At 40.4% G+C, this 24,908-nt stretch overlaps 1 protein-coding gene and 1 long non-coding RNA gene across 5 annotated transcripts in view; one reads left to right on the top strand and one right to left on the bottom strand.

The window, feature by feature from the left end:
• LOC119805115 overlaps window positions 1-13,746 on the bottom strand; it is a 62,774-nt gene extending 49,028 nt beyond the window's left edge. The window contains exon 1 of the long non-coding RNA XR_005283871.1: window positions 13,656-13,746. This is a non-coding gene — a long non-coding RNA (uncharacterized LOC119805115). The remainder of the gene's footprint in view (window positions 1-13,655) is intronic.
• Window positions 13,682-24,457, top strand: Uxt (ubiquitously expressed prefoldin like chaperone). 4 transcript variants are annotated; one of them, XM_038316969.2, is made up of 7 exons: window positions 13,682-13,898; window positions 14,066-14,129; window positions 15,927-16,008; window positions 16,138-16,205; window positions 16,475-16,582; window positions 24,114-24,177; window positions 24,361-24,457. In XM_038316969.2, exons 2-7 carry the CDS (start codon window positions 14,074-14,076, stop codon window positions 24,412-24,414), a joined length of 432 nt encoding a protein of 143 aa, XP_038172897.1. In that variant the 5' UTR covers window positions 13,682-13,898; window positions 14,066-14,073; the 3' UTR covers window positions 24,415-24,457. The 4 variants fall into 4 exon arrangements, with proteins under 4 accessions (XP_038172897.1, XP_038172895.1, XP_038172896.1 ...); XM_038316967.2 differs by having other exon boundaries at window positions 13,687-13,898; window positions 14,066-14,171; XM_038316968.2 differs by lacking the exon at window positions 13,682-13,898 and having other exon boundaries at window positions 13,908-14,129.
• The last annotated feature ends 451 nt before the right edge of the window (window positions 24,458-24,908 follow it).

Genomic DNA, 24,908 nt, shown 5'->3' with positions numbered 1-24,908 from the left:
CAAATACAAAAAAAATTAAATAACCCAATGTACCTTATCAGATCACCATGGTTTCAAACTAGAAGCCAACAGCAATACTAATTCCAGAAAACCTATATACACATGGAAATTAAACAGTGCTCAACTGAATCATCAATGGGTCAAGGAAAAAATAAAGGGAGAAAGTAAAGACTTCCTAAAATTCAATGAAAATGACCACACAACATACCCAAATTTATAGGACACGATGAAAGCAGTGTTAACGGGAAAGTTCATAGCACTAAATGCCTACATAAAAAAGCTGGAAAAATCCCACACTAGTGAATTAACAGAACATTTGAAAACTTTAGAACAAAAAGAAGCAAACTCACCTAAGAGAACTAGATGGCAGGAAATAATCAAATTGAGAACTGAAATCAACAAAATAGAAACAAAGAAAATAATACAAAGAATCAATGAGACAAAGAGTTGGTTCTTTGAGAAAATCAACAAAATAGACAAACCTTTATTCAAACTAACCAAAAGGCAGAAAGACAATATCCAAATTAACAAAATCAGAAATGAAAAGGGGGACATAACAACAGACAACAGAGGAAATTCAGAGAATCATCAGGTCATGTTTTGAAAACCTGTACTCCACAAAATTGGAAAACTTAAAGAAAATGGACAACTCTCTGGATAAATATCACTTACCAGAATTAAATCAAGACCAGATAAGCATATTAAACAGACATATAACTGCTGAAGAAATAGAAACAGTCATCAAAAGTCTCCCAACCAAAAAAACCCCAGAACCAGATGGTTTCAGCTCAGAATCCTACAAGACTTTCAAAGAAGAACTAATACCAGCACTCCTCAAATTATTCTACACAATAAAAACAGAAGAAAAATTGCCAAACTATTTTTATGAGAAAAATCCATAAAAAAATTAAGAGCAGTTATTAAGGAAACTTAAAGCAATTCTGTACACGGAGAGAGTTTTTTGATGGATTTCTGTCAGCTGCAAGCCACAATGTGTACAACAGGCAGATGTAATGCCACGGAGATCTCGATGTGAAAAGAAGAACTGTGGGCTACATGAGGAAAGTCAGGGTCCTAGGCAGTGGCAAGTGGGCTGCGGGTGAGAAACATGCCCTGGCTGGCAAACTGGGAGTGTGCTGGGTGGGATCCCAGTAAGCATGGACTAATTCCCACGTTGGGCAGCAGATGAAGGGAAATATGTCAGATGGGGGGCAAACACGAATAAAGGAATCCCACACTAGCTCCAAATAGGGTATAATAAGGGGTTCTTTAAACCTTTGGCCGGCGAAGGATGGAGACAGAGACAGAGACCCACATCGGAGCACTGGACTGAGCTCCCAAGGTCCAGCTGAAGAACGGAAGGAGGGAGAATATGAGCAAGGAAGTCAGGACCACTAGAGGATGGTTCACCCACTGAGACAGTGTGCCTGAGCTAATGGGAGCTCACCAACTCCAGCTGGACTGGAACGAGCATGGAATCAAACTGGACCCTCTGAATGTGGTTGACAGTTGGGGCAGACTGAGGGGCCAATGATAATGGCACTAGATCTGTCTTTACTTCACATACAGGCTTTTTGGAATCCTATTCTCTTTGGATGTATACCTTCCTAAGCCTGGATGTAGGGGGGAGGGCCTTGGACTTTCCACACGGCAGGGTGCCTTGCCCTCACTTAGGACTGGAGGGGTGTGGAGGAGGGCAGGGAAGTGGGAGGAGGGGAGGAAGTGGGAAATTTGGTTGGTATTATTTATAAAGTAATAAAAATATAAAAAGGGGTTCTTTATTAAAGGGGAACTCACAGATCACAACGAGGAACAGAAACAGAATGTAACATCCAGGTATGGTAAGCAGGGAGAGAAAGCAGGACTGATCCCTAAAATATATAAAGAACCTAAGAAATTAGACATCAATTTTAAAATGGGGTACAGAACTAAACAGAGAATTATCAACAGAAGAATTTTAAGTGGCTGAAAGACACTTAAGGAAATGTTCAGCATCCTTAGCCATCAGGGAAATGCAAATCAAAACAACTCTGAGATACCATCTTACACCTGTCAGAATGTCTAAGACCAAAACAACAATGATAGCTTAGGCTGGAGAGGATGTGGAGTAAGGGGAACACTCATCCATTGCTAGTGGGAATGCAAACTTGTACAACCACTTTGGAAATCAGTTTGGCGGTTTCTCAGAAAATTGGGAATCAACCTACCTCAGGACCCAGCAATATCACTCTTGGGCATATACCCAAGAGATGCTCAATCATACTACAAGGACACTTGTTCAACTCTATTCACAGCAGCATTATTTGTAATGGACAGAACTTGGAAACAACCTAGATGCCCCTCAACCAAAGAATGGATAAAGAAAATGTGGCACATTTATACATTAGAGTAATACTCAGCGGCAAAAAAAACAATGACATCTAGAAATTTGCATGCAAATGGACGGAACTAGAAAAATCATCCTGAGTGAGGTAACCCAGACCCAGAAAGATGAACATGGTATGTACTCACTCATAAGTGAATGCTAGTTGTAAAGCAAAGGATATTGAGCCTATAGTTCATGATACTAGAGAAGCTAACTAACAAGGTGAACCCTAAGGAAAACATATATAAATCCACCTGGAAAGGGGAAACAGACAAGATCACCTTACAAAATTGGGAGCATGGAGATAGGATAAGTAGGGAGGACAGAAGGGGAAGACGAGGGGAGAAGGAGAGTGGGGAGGAGAACAGGAGAAAATGGGAAAGTTGAGATGGAGGAAGAACAGAGATGAGAGCAAAGAAAGAAATATTTTGATTTAGGGAACCATTATGGGGCTAGCAAGAAACCTGGCACTTGAGAAACTTCCAGGAATTCAAAAGGATGATCCCAGATAAGACCCTAAGCAATAGAGGAGAGGGTGACCAAATTGGCCTTGCCCTGTAGTCAGACTGATGAATATCTTAAATAGCACCATAAAACCTTCATCCCGCAACTGATGGAAACAGAGAGCCACATCAAAGCACTGAACTGAGCTCCCAAAGTCCAGTTGAAGAGTGAGAAGAATGAGATTATGAGCAAAGAGGTCAAGGCCATGATGGGAAACAGTTTACCTGAGCTAATGGGAGCTCTTCAACACCAGTTGGACTGGGAAGGAACAAGCATAGGATCAAACTAGACCCTCTGAATGTGGTTGACAGTTGTATGGCTGGGGCAGACTACATGGTCACTGGAAGTGGCACCAGGATTTATCCCTACTGCTTGTACTGGCTTTTGGGAACCTACTCTTTTTGGATGGATACCTTGCTCAGCCTAGATATAGTAGGGAGGGCCTTGAACCCTCCCCAAAGCAATGTGCCTTAACCTCTCTGAGAAGTAGATGAGAGGTTGGGGGGTAAGTAGATGGAATGGGAAGAGGGGAGGGAGGGAGAACTTGGGTTGGTATGTATTATGAAAAATGTTTTCTTTTTTTAAAAAAAGAAAACAGCCTGGTATTAGCATAAAGATGGGAGGACCAATGGAATCAAATCCACACACCTACAAACACCTGATTTTTTACAAAGAAGCTAAAAAATATAAAATAGAAGAAAGAAAGCACATTCAACAAATGGTGCTGGCATAACTGGATCTCAACATGTAGAAGAATGCAAATAGATTCATATCTATCCCCATGTAAAAACCCAAGTCCAAATGGATCAAAGACCTCAACATAAAACGAACCACAAAAAACCTCACAGAAGAGACATTGGGAAGTACACCTGAATGCATTGGCACAGGAAACCACTTCCTAGATATAACTCCAGTAGCACAGATACTGAGAGAAATAATTAATACATGGGACCTCCTGAAACTGAGAAGCTTCTGTAAAGCAAAGGGCGTGATCAACAAGACAAAACAGCAACCTACAGAATGGGAAAAGATCTTCACCAACCCCACATCAGACAGAGGACTGATCTCCAAAATATACAAAGAACTCAAAACTTGACATCAAAAGAACAAAAAAGTCCAATAAAAAATGGGATACAGACCTAAACAGAGAACACTCAATAGATGAATCTCAAATGACTGAAAGACACTTAAGGAAATGCTCAACATCCTTACCCATCAGAGAATTGCAAGTCAAAACAACTCTGAGATTCCATCTTACACCTGTCAGAATGGCCAAGATCAAAAACACTGATGACAGCTTATGCTGGAAAGGATGTGAGGAAGGCGAACACTCCTCCATTGCTGGTGGGAGTACAAACTTGTACATCTGCTTTGGAAATCAGTATAGTGATTTCTCAGAAAATTAAGAAACAATCTACCTCAATACCCAGCAATACCACTTTTGGGTATATACACAAAGGATGCTCAGTCATACCCAAATTAAGCATTATTCATAATAGCCAGAACCTGAAAACAACCTACATGCCCATCAACTCAAGAATGGACAAAGAAAATGTGGTACATTTACACAATGGAGTACTATTCAGTGGCAAAAAGTGACAACTTGAAATTTGCAGGCAATTGGATGGATTTAGGGGGAAAAAACTACATTGAATGAGGTAACCCAGACCCAGAAAGAGAAATATAATATATACTCACTTATAAGTGGCTTTTAGACATAAAGCAAAGAAAAAACAGCCTACAATTCACAATCCCAGAGAACCTAGATAAAGAAGACCCTAAAAGGGACATACATAGATCTACACAGAAAGGAGAAAAGACAAGATCTCCTGAGTAAATTGGGAGTATCTGGGTCACAGGAGATGATAGAAGCAGAGAGGGGAGAAAGGGAGGGGAGAGGACCAAAATGTATAGCTCAACAAAAACAATTTTAAAAAAAGAAAGAAAAATCTCATTCTAGATGTAAGACATTTGCAAGCAAAACTGCCCTTTTGTCATTTCTAATATATAAATAATGATGAAAATTTTTATAAACATCTTTTCTTTTTCTAAAAAAGATAAGGGTCTAAGGAAAATGACTGAGGTAAGCATATTGCATGTGGTAGTCAGAACTGGCCTGGCCCTAAGATAACACAGAAGTTCCTTAGGCTGTTGGGAAGCACAGGTGACATCTCTCAAAAGGATGGGTTTTAAGAACTGAGGAGCAATACTCAAAATTTGGGGGGGGGGGGGAATCTGGGATAAACAAACAAAATAGTCTTAGAGATTTGGGTGAAGCCTGGATCTACAAATAGCAAAAGATCACCAGGTCATAAACTACATCATTTCCCAGCATTCCAGGTGGAAGACAGGTAAACATCTCCTTCCTTTGACGAGGCATGACTAGGTGTTTAACTTTTCCTGGTTTCCCTAGTGGTTATCTGTTTGTACAAGGACCTCCTACCCGCTACAAAACCTCTGTCTACATTCTCTGGGAGGTGACCTGCTTCTTTCCATAAGTTATCAAACTTAAAAGAAACTGTTTCTTGAATCTAAAACTCTACTATCACCTGAATCACTGAGCTCTGTAATTAAGACCTGGTCAGGCTTAAAAATGGCTCCACAAGTACAAGCACTGGCTGCTTTGACAGAAGATCTATGTTTAATTTCTAGCACCCTACACAGCTGCTCACAACCATCTGTAACTACAGATCCAGGGGATCCTGTGAGTACTTCTGGCCTCCACAGGCATCGTACACACGGTGTACAAACATAAAAATGGGCAAAACATCCATAGGTATAAAATTTTAAAATAAAAAAAATGTTTTGAAAGACCTGATCTTTATATATGTGCTGGTTAGGTTTTGTTCGTCAACTTGACACAAGCTACAGTCATCTGGAGAGAGAAACCTCAATTGACAACATGTTCCCATCAGATTGGCCTATGGGTGTTCTCTTAGTGATTGATATGGGAAGTCACAGCACATGGTATTCAGTGCCACCTCTGGGCACATGGTCCTGGACTGTATAAGAAAACAGACTGAGCAAGTCAGGGAGAGCAAGTAAGTAAGCAGCAGTCCTTCATGGTCTCTGCATCAGTGCTTACTGATGAGAGTTTCTACCCTGATTTCCCTCAATAAGACTATGATATAGAAGTATGAGCTGAAACAAACCCTTTCCTCCCCAAGTTGCTTTTGATCATAGTATTTATCACAACAGTAGAAAGCAAACTAAAGCAGCATATAAATAATTTTTACCGTTATTAAAGATGAAAATATATATATTAATAAAATGTATATGCTTGTTTATTTATACAAGAAGAATTAAATCTTGGCTGGATATCTGATACTATGGGACAGAGCAACTTTAATTTTAATTTTTTAGATTTGATCAATATTTTGATTTTATAATCATCAATTCTAAGAACAGAGCAAGAGATGTAAAGAAATGTCTTTCACTCCAAATGAGAGTGTACTAGCAAGCCAACAGGATCCTGTCCAAGTCAAGTTTGGTGAATAAAAATTGGGATGACTGGACTGAGCCAGCGACCTGGGCCGGAGCAGGCCAGGGATGGCGAACTCCATAGGACCAGGCCGGAGCAGGCCTGAGACAGCAAACTCTACAGGAGCAGGTACAGGGGAGCAACTGCTGAGGAAGTAGGCTGAAGCCAAAGACCTCTGCAGGTCCAGCCATGAGTCTGTGACCTACGAGAGTGCAAGCAGGAACCAGAGACCTCTGCAGGTCCGGGTGTGAGTATAGGACCTTCGAGGAAATAGACCTGAGCCAGGACCCCTGCAGGTCCAGGCATGAGTCTGGGACCTCCAAGGAACTAGGCCTGAGCCAGGACCTCTGTAGGTCTAAGAATGAGTCTGGGCCCTCCAAGGGAGTAGGCAGGAACCAGAGACCTCTGCAGGTCCAGGCATGAATCTGGGACCTCTGAGGGAGAAGGTCTGAGCCAGGATCTCTGCGAGTCCAGACACACCTGAGTCTGGGACCTCCAAAGGAGATCCGAGCCAGAGACCTTTGCAACCCCAAACCAGGGAGCTCCATAGGAGTGGATCCAGACCAGGGACATTTACAGAAACAGGTATGAATGGGCAACCTATGCCAGAGCAGGCCTGAGACAGCAAATTCCATGGGAGCAGAGCATACCCTAGGAGTGCTGAGAAACCTCCATGAAAAAATGGAGTGAAATGGGATGACGGGAACCGTGGCACTAACTGCACCACGAGGAGCAACCATATGAGCCTTGGATCCACTGGCACCTGGAAGATTGATCACCAGAGTCACAGACATCCCCAACTACACCAATTAGAGGAAAAGATAGGTAGACAAGGTGAGAACACATGTAACAACACAAAAAGCAACACCACACCAATAAAATCTAGTGACCCTACAACAGCAAGACTTGAAAAACCAAATATAGATGAAGCAAAAGAAAATGACCTAAAAATAATTTTATGACAATGTTTGAGGCTCTTAAAGAGGAAATGAGAAATTCTCTCAAAGAAATGGAGGAAAAGAGAAACAAATCCCTTAAAGAAAACCAAGAAGCATCGGGGTGGGGTGGGGTGGGGGAGAGAGAAGAGAGAAGAGGAGGATGGGGAGAACTTGGGGGAATGTGATGGTTGGGATGGAGGAGGGGTGGATGTGGGAGCAGGGAAGTAGATATCTTAATTAAGAGAGCCATTTTAGGGTTGGCAAGAGACTTGACTCTGGAGGCATTCCCAGGTGTCCAAGGAGATGTCCCCAGCTTGCTCCTTGTTCAGCTGAGGAGAGGGTGCCTGAACTGGCCTTATCCTATAGCCACACTGATGAATTTCTTGCATATCACCATAGAATCTTCATTTGGCGATGGATGGGGAGAGACAGAGACTCACACTGGAGCACTGGACTGAGCTCCCAAGGTCCAAATGAGGAGCAGAAGGAGGGAGAACATAAGCAAGGAAGTCAGGACCACAAGGGGTACGTCCACCCACTGAGACGGTGGGACTGATCTAATGGGAGCTCACCGAGGCCAGCTGGACTGGGACTGATGGAGCATGTGATCAAACCGGACTCTCTGAATGTGGCTGATGGTGGAGGCTGACTGAGAAGCCAAGGACAATGGCACTGGGTTTTAATTCTACTGCATGGACGGGCTTTGTGGGAGCCTAGTCTGTTTGGATGCTCACCTTCCTGAACGGGGGGAGGGGGGAGGAGGAGGACCTTGGACTTCCCATAGGGTAGGGAAACCTGACTGCTCTTTGGACTGGAGAGGGAGGGGGACGGGAGTGGGGGAAGGGGAGGGAAGTGGGAGGAGGGGAGGAGGGGAGGAGGTGGAAATTTTTAATAAAAAAATAAAAAAATAAAACCAAGAAAAAGAAATCAAACATATGAGAGAAACTATTCAAGACTTGAAAATTGAAATAGAGACAATAAAGAAAACACAAGCCGAGGGAATTATAGAAACAGAAATCATGAGAAAATGATCAGGAACCACAAATGCAAGCATAAACAGCAGATTACAAAAAAAAGGGAAGAGAGACTCTCAAGCACTGAAGATAGAATAGAGGAAATAGATTCATCAGTCAAAGAAAACATTAAATCTAACAAAAGCTTAACACAAAATATCCAGGAAATATGGGACACCATGAAAAGACCAAACCTAAGAATAATAGGTATAAAAGAAGGAGAAGTTGTTCAACTCAAAAGCACAGAAAATATATTTAACAAAACCATAGAAGAAAACTTTCCCAACCTAAAGAAAGGTATGCCCATGAAGATACAAGAAGCTTACAAAACATCAAATAGATTGGATCCAAAAAAAAGTCCCCTTGCCACATAATAATCAAAACATTAGACATGTGGAATAAAGAAAAATTATTAAAAGCTGCAAAGGAAAAAGGCCAAGTAACATATAAAGGCAGACCTATCAGAATTACACCTGACTTCTTAATGGAGACAATGAAGGCAAGAATATCCTGGCCAAGTGTTATACGGACATTAAGAGACCATGGATGCCATCCCAGACTACTATATCCAGCAAAACTTTCAATCACTATAGACAAACAAAACAAAATATTCCATGACAAAACAAGATTTAACCAATACCTAGCCACAAACCCAGCACTACACAAAGTATAAGAAGGGAAACTCCAACCCAAGTTGCTACATCAACAAAAACACATACAATTAATGATCTCACAGCATCAAATTCCAAAGAAGGGGAAAACATACAAATTAACATCACCAACAATAAAAACTAAATTAACAGGAGATAGCAATCACTGGTCATTAATATCCCTTAATATAAATGGACTCAACTTACCTATAAAAAGACAAAGGCTAACAGGTTGGATACAAAAACAGAATCTATCCTTCTGCTGGTTACAAGAAACACACCTCAACCTCAAAGACAGACATTGCCTCAGAATAAAGGGTTGGGAAAAACGGACCTAAGAAACAAGCTGGTGTAGCTATCCTAATATCTAACAAAATAGACGTCAAAGTAAAAATCAATCAAAAGAGACAAAGAAGGACATTTCCTATTAGTTTCCACATGAACCCCAGTAGATTCTGTGTGACAAGTTCCATAGACTGAGGCATTAGACTCCAAAGGGAGGAGATCTCCTGGAACTGGTTGTGGGACTCTCTAGCCAGAGAGAAATTATTGAGCCATAGTTCTCATGGCAGTCTGTCTGTTTCTATTTCCTTTTAATATTTATGAGATGTTCCTGGTAGCCTGGGTCGAGAAGAAGTCAACCCTTGAATTGAGGTTAGTGGCCATGACCTCTTTTCTAAGAGATTCAACGCTTTGCTTCAAAATCATTTACATAATTACAAAATAATACTTTGATAAAATATCCTCCCAACAATATATGAATTTGTATGGCTGTGCATGTGTAGATGAGGTTGGCTTTGACATTGTGATATAGAAAGCATTCCTTAAGTATAGTTTTAAATTGACCTTTGAGGATTTTTAATAAGACAAAAGCTAGATGTTAGATAAGGATCACACATGAAAATTTATTAACTTACTCTGGACCTAGGAGTCATCCACTAACTATAAGTGATATTTTTGTATTTTGTTCTGTTTAGTCACTAAGATGTTATCTGTTCCATTTGTAATTGATTCTTTGAACCCACTGTCTAGGAAATGTAATACCTGATTGATTTTGTGCCTTCTTATGCCAGGTGATTTTGATAATTGTTCTTTGTAACTGATTCACTGAACATATCTTTTAAGAATTGTAATACCTATTCTTCTTGTATAAAAACCCTTGTTTGAGAGCTGCAAAATACACCGAGGTTCAAACTGCCTCTGTGTTTGTTTCTGTTTTTCACCGCCGAATCCTTACCCACCTAGTCTTAGAGAAACCACGTCCCAAAAAAACCCACCCCGGCTGGGGTGGTCAGTGGCAATTAGTCACAGGAAAAATCCATCAAGAGGAAATCTCAATACTGAACATCTATGCACCCTCATATGTAAAAGAAACACTTCTAAAGCTTAAATCATACATTAAACCCCACACACCAGTAGTGGGAGACTTCAGCACTCCTCTCTCACCACTGGACAGGTCAGGCAGACAAAAAATTAACAGAGAAATAAGGGAGCTAACAGATGTTATGACTCAAATGGACTTAACAGACATCTATACAATAGTTTATCCAAACTGAAAAAAATATACCTTCTTCTCAGCACTTCATGGAACCTTCTCAAAAAAATGACCACATACTCGGTAACAAAACAAACCTCAACAGATACAAAAAAAAAAATGGAATAACCCCATGTATCTTATCAGATCACCATGGCTTACAATTAGAATTCAACAGCAACACTAATTCCAGAAAGCCCACAAACACATGGAAATTAAACTACACTCACCTGAATCATCAATGGTTCAAGGAAATAATAAAGGGAGAAATTAAAGACTTCCTAAAATTCAATGAAAATGACCACACAACATACCCAAATTTATAGGACACGATGAAAGCAGTGTTAAGAGGAAAGTTCATAGCACTAAATGCCTACATAAAGAAGCTGGAAAAAATCCCACACTAGTGAATTAACAGAACATTTGAAAACTTTAGAACAAAAAGAAGCAAACTCACCTAAGAGAACTAGATGGCAGGAAATAATCAAATTGAGAACTGAAATCAACAAAATAGAAACAAAGAAAATAATACAAAGAATCAATGAGACAAAGAGTTGGTTCTTCGAGAAAATCAACAAAATAGACAAACCTTTATCCAAACTAATCAAAAGGCAGAAAGACAATATCCAAATTAACAAAATCAGAAATGAAAAGGGGGACATAACAACAGACAATGGAGGAAATTCAGAGAATCATCAGATCATATTTTGAAAACCTGTACTCCACAAAATTGGAAAACTTAAAGGAAATGGACAACTTTCTGAATAAATATCACTTACCAGAATTAAATCAAAACCAGATAAACAAATTAAATAGACATATATCTGCTAAAGAAATAGAAACAGTCGTCAAGTCTCCCAACCAAAAAAAAAGAAGCAGCTCAGAATTCTACAAGACTTTCAAAGATGAATTAATACCAATATTCCTGAAATTGTTCCACACAATAGAAACAGAAGGAACATTGCCAAACTATTTTTATGAGGCTACAATTACCCTGATAACCAAACCACAGAAAGACATAACTAAGAAAGAGAATTACAGACCAATCTCACACATGAACATTGATACAAAAATACTAAATAAAATACTGGCAAATCGAATCCAAGAACACTTCAGAAAATCATCTACCATGATCAAGTCAGCTTCATTCCAGAGATGCAGGGAGGGTTCAACATACAAAAATCTGTCAACGTAATCCACCATATAAACAATCTGAAAAATAAAAATCACAGGATCATCTCATTAGATGCCGAAAAAGCTTCTGACAAAATACAACCGCTTCATGATAAAGGTCTTGGAGAGACCAGGGATACAAGGAACATACCTAAATATAATAAAGGCAATATACAGCAATCCAACAACCAATATCAAACTAAATAGAGAGAAGCTCACAGTGATCCCACTGAAATCAGGAACAAGACAAGGTTGCCCACTCTCTCCATATCTATTCAATATAGTTCTTGAGGTCCTAGCAAGAGTAATAAGACAACAAAGGGAGATCAAGGGAATACAAATTGGAAAAGAAGAAGTCAAACTCTTACTGTTTGCTGATGATGATAGTTTACATAAGCAACCCCAAAAATTCTACCAAGGAACTTCTACAACTCATAAACACTTTCAGTATTGTATCAGGATAGATGATTAACTCAAATAAAAAATCAGTAGCCCTCCTGTCCACAGATGATAAAAGGGCTGGGGAAGAAATCAGAGAAACAACACCCTTCACAATAGCCACAAACTGCATAAAATATCTCGGTGTAACTCTAACCAAACAAGTGGAAGACATGTATGACAAGAACTTTAAATCTTTGAAGAAAGAGTTGAAGAAGACACCAGAAAGTGGAAATATCTCCCATGTTCTTAGGTAGGCAGAATTAACATAGTAAAAATGGCAACCTTACCATTTAAAGAAAAATAGGAGGAACTATTTTTTTCTTAACTGCAAGTTAGCCTATCTTCAATAGAGGACTCCAGTGATGGACCATGTAACTATGAAGTGGGGCGATTAAGCACAGCATTTTGCCAGTCTCTGCCTGAGTCTAGGTCATGGAATGCAAGCCACCAAGCAGGAGTTATTCAAGATGAATTTCTTAAAACTTTGTCTCTGTTTAAACATTTTTATGTGCTCTTGCTCATTCCTTTTACAGAAGGTGAACCCCAAACCATGTGTGATATATATAATCAGTATTCAAACTGACATTCATACTGCCCTTTTTATAAATTAGCACCATAATTGTTTCTGGTTTATAGGCACTCTGGTGCTTTTTAACTTTTTTTTTTTTTTTTTCGTTTTTCGAGACAGGGTTTCTCTGTGTAACAGCCCTGACTGTCTGGAACTAGCTCTTGTAGTTGGCAGCCCTCGAACTCAGAAAGATCTGTCTTTCTCTGACTCCTGAGTGCTAGGATTAAAGACATGTGCCACCTAAAAGCTTAAGTGAACTCTGAGGTTTGTTGTTGTTGTTTCGGGTTTTATTTTGTTAGAGAGGACATGCCCATGACGGTGGGAGGAGAAGGTGATAGGGTCTGGGAGGAAGTAGGGAGAGGATATAATGATTAATACATAGATATAGATATATAGATGTATTTATAATATAATACATTGCATACATGTATTAAATTCTCAAAGAATAGAAATGATTTTTTAAAAAAAAAAGAATGGGCTATATAGATGGATCAGTGGTTAAGAGCTATTAATCACTATTCTTGTAGAGGCCCAGTGATCACAAATGGTCAGTAGCTTCAGCTCCAGGGGATCCAACGCCCTGTTTTAGCCTCCGCGAGAACTGAATGCGCGTAGTATACAAACTTGCACACAAAACTGATAAAGTAAGAAAATTTCTTAAGAGTTGGGAGGGGGTACAGAAATGGCTCCGCAATTAAGAGCACAAAGGGATCTTGTATAGGACCTGAACTCCGTTACTAGCACCAAAATCATGGTAGTTCACAACTGCGTGTAACTCCAGTACCGCTGGTACTCGCGCACGCGAGCATGCGAGCGGGCGTGCACAAACACACACTTCAACTGAATAAATTGTAAAAGATTAACTCCCTTTCCCTACCTTCCTGTGAGTCCACCCTCCCTCAGAACCAGCCAAATCACATTAAACTTCACCTGATCCAAAACAACACAGAGAAACCCTGTCTCGGGGGGAAAAAAAATCAAACTTCACCTGAACCAGCCAGCCTCAGGCTCGCGACCTTTGTCCGCTAGCAGACAGCTACCTGGCTCTCAGGCTCGGCAGGATTCATTAACGGGGCGCCCCGCCTACAACGCGTCCCTTTAAGTGGGTCTTTTCTCATTCTGGACCGCCCCACCCACCAATTTGGTTGGCACCCATGCTGGAAGCACGTCATCCAACTGCGCCATCCGGAAGCCGTGGTTCATATTAACAGTTATTTCAGGTGGCCCTAAGGTAAGCACCGCGCACTGTGAGTGGATGAGTCTTAGAGTCGGGTCGGGCAAAAGGAGGAGCCCCGTAGCATGAGCCGACAGAAGTCATTCCCAACGTTGAGAGGTTGAAGAGAACTTTTTGAAGTTGAACAAGAGCGCTCATTGTGGTTTTTCCCCCTCCTCACTCAGGCGACATCATGGCGACACCCCCCAAACGGCGGGCCTTGGATACTGTAGGAGAGAAAGTGTTGCGGTACGAGGCCTTTATCAGTGACGTACTGCAGCGAGATTTGCAGTGAGTGACAACGCAGATTCTAGGCGTGACGTTTGAGAAATTCCACGTAGTGGGTGGGACGGAATCCCTGCCAAACTTTTGGATTGGCCGGGAAGAGGGGTTAACGTTCGGGCTATGATTTGGTTAAACATGGCCCATGTAGGAGAGCCTTTGATGTTGTTTGTCGTATTAAAATAGTCATTACGAACCCACAGTATTTCAGACTGGGCTATTTAACCATTATTTATAAACAAGTTGTACCTCACCTCTCCTCCCTATGCTTTATGAACTTTTCCTGATCTGTGAGATGGGAAAGTTTATGGGGCCTTCTTAATGTGGTCTTTTTGAGTTTTACATGTATCAGCCCGGGTAAAGAATGTAACCCAAAGCCGAGCGTGATAACACAGGACTGTAATTCCAGCACGAGGGAGGCAGAAGCAGGCGGAGCTTCAAAAGTTGGAGACCAGCCTGGGCTATAGACTGTCTCAAAAAGAAAAAAATTTAGACTAAAGCCAGGCTCAGGCTCTGTGGTGTCCTATCTAGTGGTGAGGTGGGAAAATTTATTTCTTTAGCCAGAATGTTCAAGCCAGCCTTGACAATAGAACATGATTCTATTAAAAACTAAGAATTTTTTTAAAAGCTCACTGTGAGGACGCAGGCCTGTAGTCCCTGTACTTGCAATGGGTAAAGCAGGAGGATCCAGAGCTCAAAATTATCCTACATTTCAAAGTTGAGTACAGCATAGACTATGAGACTATGTCTCAAAAAAGAAGAAAAAAAAAGAGCTAGCAGGATGGCTTGCTTTGCCCCCAATACCCATGCCCTGAGCTAGATCTCTGGGAACTAGTAAAAGAAAAAAAAAACTCCCAAAAGCTGTCCCCTGCTGACTTACATGTGTGTACCATGTCACCAATACATGTATACAAAATAAATACATTAAGTAAGAATACTTTTTTAAAAATGCACATAAACCCAACTGCTATTATATTAAAACTGAGAGAAATATCAGCCTGGGAAACTCAGCTCTAGTCTCAGAAAATAAAACAAATAACCTGGATAGTTGTTTTGAAAAAGGAATTTTGCTACAGTGCCTGAAACACAATAAAGACTCAATAACTAGATGATTGCCATTGCTGTCATTATTAATCTGAACAGAAAGTTAGGTGTTCAGAACTAGAGCTGTATGATCATCCTAAACAAGATGGCGGAGAGGGGAGGTATATTTAGGGTGAAGATGGGACATTTTAATTAGCATAAGGCACTGAGTAAAATGCAATATTTGTAATAGTATTAAAGTAATTTGTGCTTACCCATTTGGGTGACATTTAAAACACCTTAAAATCAAGTCATAGTAAACACTTGATTCTAATGATTCCTATGAGGGGAAACCAAATCCCAAACAGATTTCCTACTTGCCAAAGACACATTGCTAGTAAGAGGTAGAGCTCAGGATGAAATACAGTCTGACTTATATTTATTAAAATAACTTGGTGTGTCTTTCTCTGTCTATACCCCGCCGTGTTTGTTTGTGTGTGTGTGTGTGTGTGTGTGTGTGTGTGTGTGTGTGTGTGCGCGCCCGCGCGCGTTTTAACGCAGGGTCTCGCTATGTAGCCCAGGCTGGTCTTGAGCTCAATTCTCCTGCCTCAGTCTTTCAACTACTGGGATTACTTTCATGAACCACCACACCTGGCTTAAAATGGCTATTGGGCCATGATGTGATATATCTCAAGAGGAATGGGACTGCCTAATGTTCACTGTTGTATTTCTACATATCAGAAAGGTGCTGGATCATCGAGACAAGGTATATGAGCAACTGTCTGTATACCTTCAACTGAGAAATGTCATTGAGCGACTCCAGGTAAAGGCCTTTAAATTGGGTATCAGTTTGTGTGTGTGTGCAAAGAAGGAAAGAAACCCCAGAACAAAACCTTTTACCTGCCTTAAAAATTGGCCACTGACACCTACTTCTTTTCTCCTGGCCCTACAGGAAACTAATCATTCGGAGTTATATATGCAGGTGGATTTGGGCTGTAACTTCTTCGTTGACACAGTGGTGTGAGTGTATTCCCTCCCCTCTGAGTTTCTCCCTTCTTTCATGCAACAAGTATTTCTTAATATTTTCTATATATTAGATTCTGATGGTTTTTCTATTGCATTAAGATATAAGCTACATGCTGTGGGTCTGACAGTGAATGAACAGAAAATACCTTCTCTTACAGAGCATTCACTTTGGGGAATTGAAGGGAATAGGAAACATTTTAAACTGTCCAATATGCTAAATGATAATAAAGACTTCCTCCACTTCCTCTTATTTCTTTCCTCAGCCCAGATACTTCACGCATCTATGTGGCCCTGGGATATGGTTTTTTCCTGGAGTTGACACTGGCTGAAGCTCTCAAGTTCATTGACCGAAAGAGTTCTCTCCTCACAGAGTGAGTTCATTCCATGAGGATAGTATGTAAAACCATCTACATTGGCTCAGGGTGCAGGGCAGTGGTATAGCATTTGCCTAGCATGCGTAAAGCCCTGGGTTCTATCCCTAGCACACACCACACAGAAAGACATGGACAAAATACATAAAAGTCAGATATGGTGATACGCACCTGTAACCCCGGGACTCTGGAGGATGAAACAGGAGGATCTTGAGTTTGAGGCCAGTCTGGGTGATAAAACAAGGCCCTATCTATAAAAAAAAAATAAAAATAAAAAATAAAAAGAACAAATAAACATCACAAAATGTAACACTCTACCCTTTTTCCCCCATGACTACAGGGAATGGAACTTAGAGAACCATACTACCTTCCTCTTTAGGGCTAGGGCTCTAAAGAAAAGTTAGGATGCAAAGTTCAACCTTTGCATAATAAACAATAAATGTTTTTTGTATCAGTTCCTTCACACATTTATTTGAGCACCTTGTGTATACCAGGTTGTGTGATTAGTGTTGAGAAAAAAAGAGTCTTATATTCTAGGACTATGCTGTTGTACGTACATATATCTATGGATAGCATGGATGAGGTTTCAACCCATGAGTCAGTAACAGTCAATGAAGCTACTTGTCACTTAACTATCTGCAAATATTTCTGCTTATTCACATTTTATTCGCAGAAGTTTCTGTTTTCTCACCACTTTAAACCTCATATGCCTATACCCACACGTGCAGAGATAACGTCCTCTTCTGTTGCTCTCTGCCTTATTCTCTTAGGACAGGATCTTCACCAAACCTTAGAGTTTGCCATTTGGGGGCTTCAGCAAGCTCCTGTCCTATGGTTAGAGGTGTTTTTACATTGTTACTGGGGATCCAAGCTCAGGTCCTTATGCTTGTACAGCAAATGTTCTTGTCCACTGAGCCACCTCCCTAGCCTTAACACATGCTTTAAGCATTTCCCACCTTTGGGAAATAGCTGCTGTTTTTTTTGTCTGCAACTGCTCCCCCATGTAGTTTCTTTTTTCCTCACTCAGTTGTCTTGTACAAATAATACTCTCTCAACAAGTTCTTCTGTGACCTAACTTCAAAATTGCAACCCCTGGCCCTCTTTACTTGCCCCTCCATTTAAAAAAATTAATATTACTGTGTGCGTGTGTGCATGCAGGTGTGTGTTCATATGCACTTGTCTGTAGGTATATGTGCTATATATAGCATGCATGTGGAGATCAGAAAATAGTTTTATAGAGTTGGTGCTCTGATTCCAGGGATTCTATGAATAGAACTCAGATTTCCAGGCTTGTGTGGCAAGTACCTTTATCTGCTGAGCCATCTCACTAGCCATCTTCTAGTTTTTCTGTTTTTCCAGCATCTTATTAACTCTTAATATTTATTGTGAGTTTCTTCCTTTCTCATGTTCATTGTCTTTTATAAATAATTAATAAGCATTATTTACATTTTTACAGGGCTAATACTTTAAGCCAAGGTCTCTTGTATACTAAGCAAGAGCTCTGTTGCTGAACTATGTCCCCAGCCCAGGTTTATAACCTGGCATTGTAAAAGGGAAAGTTTATACTGTAGATGCCTAAAATAGTGTAAAGCACAAAATTTCTGTTGAAAAGTATATTGTTTCAATATGCCAGAAGCATATTGAAGGGTTTATCAAAGGTTACCTATGTGAGTAGTGGTGGGCAGAGAAAGTGTGGGTTCCAGATGAGTTATGGTTTTGTGTAGGGAAAAACTAGTTTAGGTGAGTAGTTTGAAATATTATAGGTAGTGTTGTAGCTGGAAAGATGGTTCAGCAGTGAAAAGCACTTGCTACTCTTGCACAGGACCCAGGTAATGAGTCCAGAGCTCACACAATGGTTCACAACTTTCTATAACTCTAGTGCCAGTGGATCTGATGCCCTCTTCTAGCCTCTGAGCACCAAACACACAAGTGGTGTACAGACATGCATGCAGGCAAAACATCCATATACATAAAATAAGGCAGGTAGTGAAGGCCTTCTAGAAGGCCTACCCTCAATTCCCACTCCCAGAGGAGTGACATTTGAATAATATTGGGTGAACAAGCCATGGGCTATCTGGGGAAATGGCAAAGGTGACAGAGTGACTGGCATGCTAGAGAAATTGTCACATGTAGAATAGCTTAGAATAAGTATGAAGGGGCAGTGAGCAGTCCATTTAGATAAATATGCACTCACAAACATGAACACCTCCAATGTAAATTTCCCCTTGGTCATATTTATTCCTGCATTCATTTTGCCTAGAGTTTCCTCCTTTAAGGTTTCAGTACTTACTCTATTAAGCTTTCCAGAGTTTCTAGTTTTAGTAGACCTGAAGCCTGCTGAGATTTCTAAATTTTGGTGATCAAACAAATTGGCAAATAGTTTGATCAAGGGCAGTATAATTCCAAACTAGTGGCCATTTAGAACAAGTTCAGTTTTTATAGCAAGTTTTCCTCCTATGACACAGGGTTTCAGGGTCTTTAAATTTTTTTCTTTTTGAGAATTGATGATTTTTCTCAAAATGAGGTATTTGAAGTTATCAGTGCCTATCAGAAAAACTCCTTGCCTGGTTTTTCTAATCTGTTGACATGCTTTCTACTGGTGTGATGAAATATGTGCTTGACCTCATATTGCTCTGTTATAACTAATAGAGCTGTCTCAAACTTTCATCATTCTAGATTAGGATTTGCGTCTACATAGTTGAACTTTCTTTTTAAAACTTGATTACTTGGGATACACTTCATACTAACATATTTTCTGGTTGCTTTTTGTATCCAAAACTATCTGTCAGTACTTAATTGTTTCTAATGTATTCTTTGGTTATTATTATTGCTCTGTGTGTGTGTGTGTGTGTGTGTGTGTGTGTGTGTATCACACATGTATATATAATCTACTGAGTCCATTTAGCTTTGTTTGTATGTACACGTGTCCAGGGTTGACTACTTGAGATTGAGCAACCTATGTGGGAGTTTGGCTCTAAAGGAGATTGATTCTGCCTTTTTCAGCAGGCTTTGATCACTTATAGTTCTTCATCTCGAGGCAGGCCATTATGTAATTTCCCCTTTCCACTTTGACATGCCAACTGGTGTTGTCATTATGCTGACTTTATTCATATTCTTGGAAATTCACGGGTACAGCTTTCCTAGCTTGTCTAGGGAATATCTAACAGCAGACATTCTGAGCCTCTGACTCTTATAATCTGTTCACCCTATCTCTATGATTTTCCATGAGCCTTAGGTATAGGGGTTACATTACAGATGTATCAGTTGGGATTGGGCACCGCACAGACTCTTATTCTCTGCATTTTGGCCAATTGTGGATCTCTGTGATAGTCTCCATCTGCTGCAAAAAGAAACTTTTTTTTGGTTTTTCAAGACAGGGTTTCTCTGTGTATCTTTGGCTTCCCTGGATCTCATGCTATAGACCAGGCTGGCCTCAAACTCACAGAGATCCACCTGCCTCTGCCTCCCGAGTACTGGGATTAAAGGTGTGCACCACCACTGCCCAGCACAAAAAGAAACTTTTTTAATGAGGAGTGACAGCTACACTTATCTGTGGGTAAAAGGATTTTTTTAGAAAACAGAAATTATATTAATTTAGGCTCTTAGGTTTATGGCCATTCCAGTGATGGGTAGTTAGCTAGGTTTACAGTACCAGGACTAAATTCCTTCCTGTTGTGCATGGCTTAACTCCAGTAAAACAGCTGATGATCAACTTCAAGATAAAAGGTGCTTCTGTTGCCCCATTGGAAATATCTTGCCAGTCAAATCATTGTTCTGATTCATAGATTTTTATAGCTGGGTAGAACTAGTATTGATCCTCTCCCTTGGCAGCTTACATAGCACCTATGAGAGCCAGTCCTCATGGAAGAGGCTTCCAGGTTACTACCAGCTTGATTCCTCTTAATTCCTATGTCTGAAGTACCATATGTATTTTCAGGAGTGGAGTCTTAACATTTAAGTTCTGGGAGGCAACCAAGAGTAACAGCAATTGCCTATATATCTTTGGTAGTCTCTTTAATTCCCCTGACCAACAACTCTACAGCAGTCCAGGCAAGTAGATCTCAAATTGGAGGCCAGCTGGGCTATGCCTTGTCACTGGAGTTTTTGCTAGATAGTTTATACATAATACATACATACATACACACATACACACACATGCATACATATAATGTATGTGTATATGCATATATACTTTAAAGTACATACATCTGTTATAAACATAAAATAGTGTTTCCCTATGGCCATTTCAATCATCCTTATGTTTTTTAGCCCTCCTCTGTCCCTCTTCCTCAGTGCTTCTCTCCCTCTCCCCTCCCCAGATAAAGCCTCCCCAACTTTTCCCAATTCCCCATCATAGCACCTGTAACATACTACCCCATTCTCTACAGTTTCTACTCCTCCCTATCCCCTGGTCCCTTTTTACTTTCCTGGTTTCTGTGGTTTCTCCAGCTTATATACTCACATCTAAAGATTCAGAGTTAGCATCCACAAATAAGAGAAAACTTGCAATGTTTATCTTTCTGGGTCTGAGTTGCCTCACTCAGTATAATATGCTGTAGTTCTATCTATTTACCTGCAAATTTCTTCATTTCACTTTTCTGTGTAGCTGGACAGAATTCTGTTGTGTATATGCACCATATCTTTATTATCCATTCATTTAGTGGATGACATTTATATTGTTTCCATTTCATAGCTATTGAGAGTAAATAGAGCAGTTATGAACATGGCTGAGAAAAGGTATTCTTGTTCTCCAGCAATAATGCTATGCTTCATACTCTGTCCTAATCATAGACTTAAGTATTATTTAAGGATAAGGATGTTGAGTTCCTTTGAATGCAGCAATCTTCATTCATTCAACATCCATTGGGTCCCCACTCTGTGCCATATACTTCTTCTGGTCCTCATTATACAACAAGAAGCAAAACAGACCACAGTCTGCCCTCGCAGCTGTCATTCTGATAAAAGGAAACAATAAGTAAATAAGGCCATGATGTAGTAGAATAGATGTTGACAGTGGTACAGACAGTACATAATGGAGATGGGAAGTTTTGCTTAAGATGCAGTTGTGGTGTTGAATGGCTGACTGGATATGAAAAACAAAGAGGATCCTTGAAGCTGCGGTACATGTCAGTCAGTAGTAGAGTACATAACTGGGCTGTGTGAGGCCCTGACTTCAAAGCTTATTCTGCAAAAAGAAGAGAATCTGGGTTTTTGGTAAGCAACCAGAAAGATGTCATTACTTCTATCTGAGATGGAAAAGCAGACCAGTTGGAAGAACTGGGACTCAGTGTAGGACTTAGACACCAAAGTGAGGTTTTTGAAGATAGTTGGCAATATAAATTTGGGAGGATAGTAGTATATAAATAGTTGATACTAGTTTTTTTCCAACTTAACTTTCTATCCCATTGCCTTGTTTCTTTGTGAAGTCTTTAGTTTCATTTACCCACATCAGCACAATTAAATTGGATTTCCTATTATGCTATCAAGATCCTGCACTATCTAGCCCCTTCTGCTCCTTCCACATTCTCTAATACCATCTCCCTTAACTATACACTTAATTCATAATACCACTTTTCACAAAGATTTTTTTGTGCTCCATGGTCCTTTCTCTTACACCTGACTGCAACCCTTTGGCCCTGCCTTCAAAATACATACCAAACTGAGTTCTTTCTGTTACTTCAACTCTACTGCTCCCTGTGGTCTGAGCCTCCATTCTTCACCTGGACTATTGCATTAACCTCCTCACTGCACTTACTGACTTCACATTTGGGTTTCTTGTCCTGTCAGTGCTCTGCCTTATAACCAGGTGTATTCTTTAAACCATAATGAGTTTATTTATCCAATCAATTTGCATCTATCCTCCGCTCTCAACCGTCCTCTTTTTCCCACCTTATTTAATATAAAAGCTAAGGTCTTTACCACAATCCTGTAGCGTTTATACCCTCTGCCTCCTCCCTTACCTCTGTGCTTCACATCTTAGGATCCTCCTTCACATATTCTCTAGCTACAGTGGCTAGTACCTGAACCATACCAAGCACACTGCTATCACCTTTGTATTGGCTGCTCTTTTGGTTGGAACACTTATCTTCCGTATCACCCACACTATATGAACTTCTTCATTTTAGGTAAGTGGTAGAGTGATAGTACACATCTGTAATCTCGGGAAATCAGCAGGAGGATCTTGAATTTGGAAGTGAGGCTGGGCACATATAGTCTTAAAAGAAAACCTCTCAGTATAGCCAAACCTGAGCAGTCTTTAAAATTGAAGCCTCCACTTGCTACCTCTTCCCCTTTCATTATTAATTTCCTTATACTTAGATCTAACACATGGTTGCTTGTGTTTATTTTGTCTCTTAATATTTTAAGAGCTAGAGAGATGGCTTGGTGGTTAAGAGCACATACCACTCTCCAGAGGAACTGAGTTTGGTTCTAAAACCCATATCAGGCAGCTCACAACCAGCTATAACTACAGCTCCAGGGGATCTCATGTCTTCTTCTGACCTCTGTGGGCACTTACACTCAAGGGTACATTTTCCCTACACACAACAGACAGATAATTAAAAACTAATTTTTTTAAACAAAGAGAACTCTTAATTTTTTTTAAGATTCTATTTAAAATGTATACAACATTCTGCCTCCATGTATGCCTGCAGGCCAGAAGAGGGCACCAGATCTCATTACAGATGGTTGTGAGCCACCATGTGGTTACTGGGAATTAAACTCAGGTCCTCTGGAAGAATAGTCAATGCTCTTAACCACTGAGTCATCTCTCCATAACTTTGTATAAATAAAAACTAAATTTTTTTTTCCACAAGACGCGGCGTGGAGATACACGCGCGCGCCAGGTCGGCACAAGCAGCACAACACACACACACACACACACACACACACACACACACACACGGGATTCGAACTCGCAGACACACACTCGCACACGCCCTACACACTGAGCCACCGCGCGGCTCGCTAAAAACTAAATTTTTAAAGGAGCTCCAGGAGCCCAAGAATTTTGTTTCATTTACTGCTGTTTCTGATGCTATTTCCCCAATATTTATAGCTATCTGACATCCAGAAGACATTCAATAATCTTAACTTTTTGTTATCATATACTCATTATAATGGGTTTCATAAAGACAGTTTCTTTCCAGTATAGTTTGATCAGAGACCCTGTATTCTCCCCACTCTTCCCCTTATCCAAAAAGAAAAAATTACTACATTTTTTGTGAGTACATGTGAAGGTAAGAGGTCAACTTTTGGAAGTCAATTCTCTTCTCCACTATTTGGGTCCTGGGGATTGAACTAAGTTGTCAAACTTGGCAGCAATCACTTTTACATGCTGAGCCATCTCACTGGCTCTAGTCCCCTCAGTTTCTAAATGAGGAAATTCCAAGTAGTAGTAGACATCTCTGCATAGGAGCAGCCCAGGTGTAAGTCATCCAGGATGCAAGCATTTCTTGAAATGATGAGGAAGAAATCATCGTTGTAAGCCTAAATAGGGCCCACTTCGCCCTTTCTTGTTCCTTTTTTCTAGGCTCAGCGACAGCCTCACCAAGGACTCCATGAATATCAAGGCCCATATCCACATGATGCTAGAGGTGAGAACAGCTCACTCCACTCTACCCTTCAAATATTTTAGGATGATAACCTGAAGGAGAAAGCCAAAAAAGGGAGGGATCATCTTTCCTTCTGAACTGAAATCAAGGAAGTGAAAAGCAGAGAAAACCTGGGGCAGGATTTGAACCCAGCCTCTGTTCAGTCTATTTTGTCCTCTTTTACAGGGACTTAGAGAACTACAAGGCCTGCAGAATTTCCCAGAGCCATCTCCCCATTGACTGCTTCTTCCCATCTAATATTAAAGAGCTGAATGCCTTGGAATTACATAGCCATTCTTTTTCCCCTCTCACTGACTGACTAAGTGCCCTGGAGAGCAAAGTTACTGGAGACCACTCCACTCTGTAGAACCTCTAAAACTCTCTAGAGGTCTTGCCTCCGATTTGTATTTTCCACGTGACTTTATGCTTTACCCTTTTTGTCACCTTGTGAACTTCGACCCACCTTGTCACAATTTAATTCCTTTTCCTATATACTTGTATCTGTGCTCTTTGTATTACCATAAAGAATGGACTGATGCATGGGCTGGGGGTGAAGTTCAATTGGTAGAGTGCTTGCCTATCACACATGAAACCCTAAATTCATAGGAGGTCTACCTGAGTGAGATCAGTAGGCAGGAAGGTCAAAAGTTCAAGGTCATCCTGAGCTATCCATGAGACCCTTGAAACAAATTTTAAAAGTGCCAATTCAAAGTGATTTGTTTCCATGGCCATTA

The sequence above is a fragment of the Arvicola amphibius genome, chromosome X, assembly GCF_903992535.2.
Source record: "Arvicola amphibius chromosome X, mArvAmp1.2, whole genome shotgun sequence".
NCBI classification, from domain to species: Eukaryota; Metazoa; Chordata; class Mammalia; order Rodentia; family Cricetidae; genus Arvicola; species Arvicola amphibius.
The sequence above is the reverse complement of the archived record's forward strand: the minus strand, read 5'-3'. Positions and strand labels throughout refer to the sequence as shown.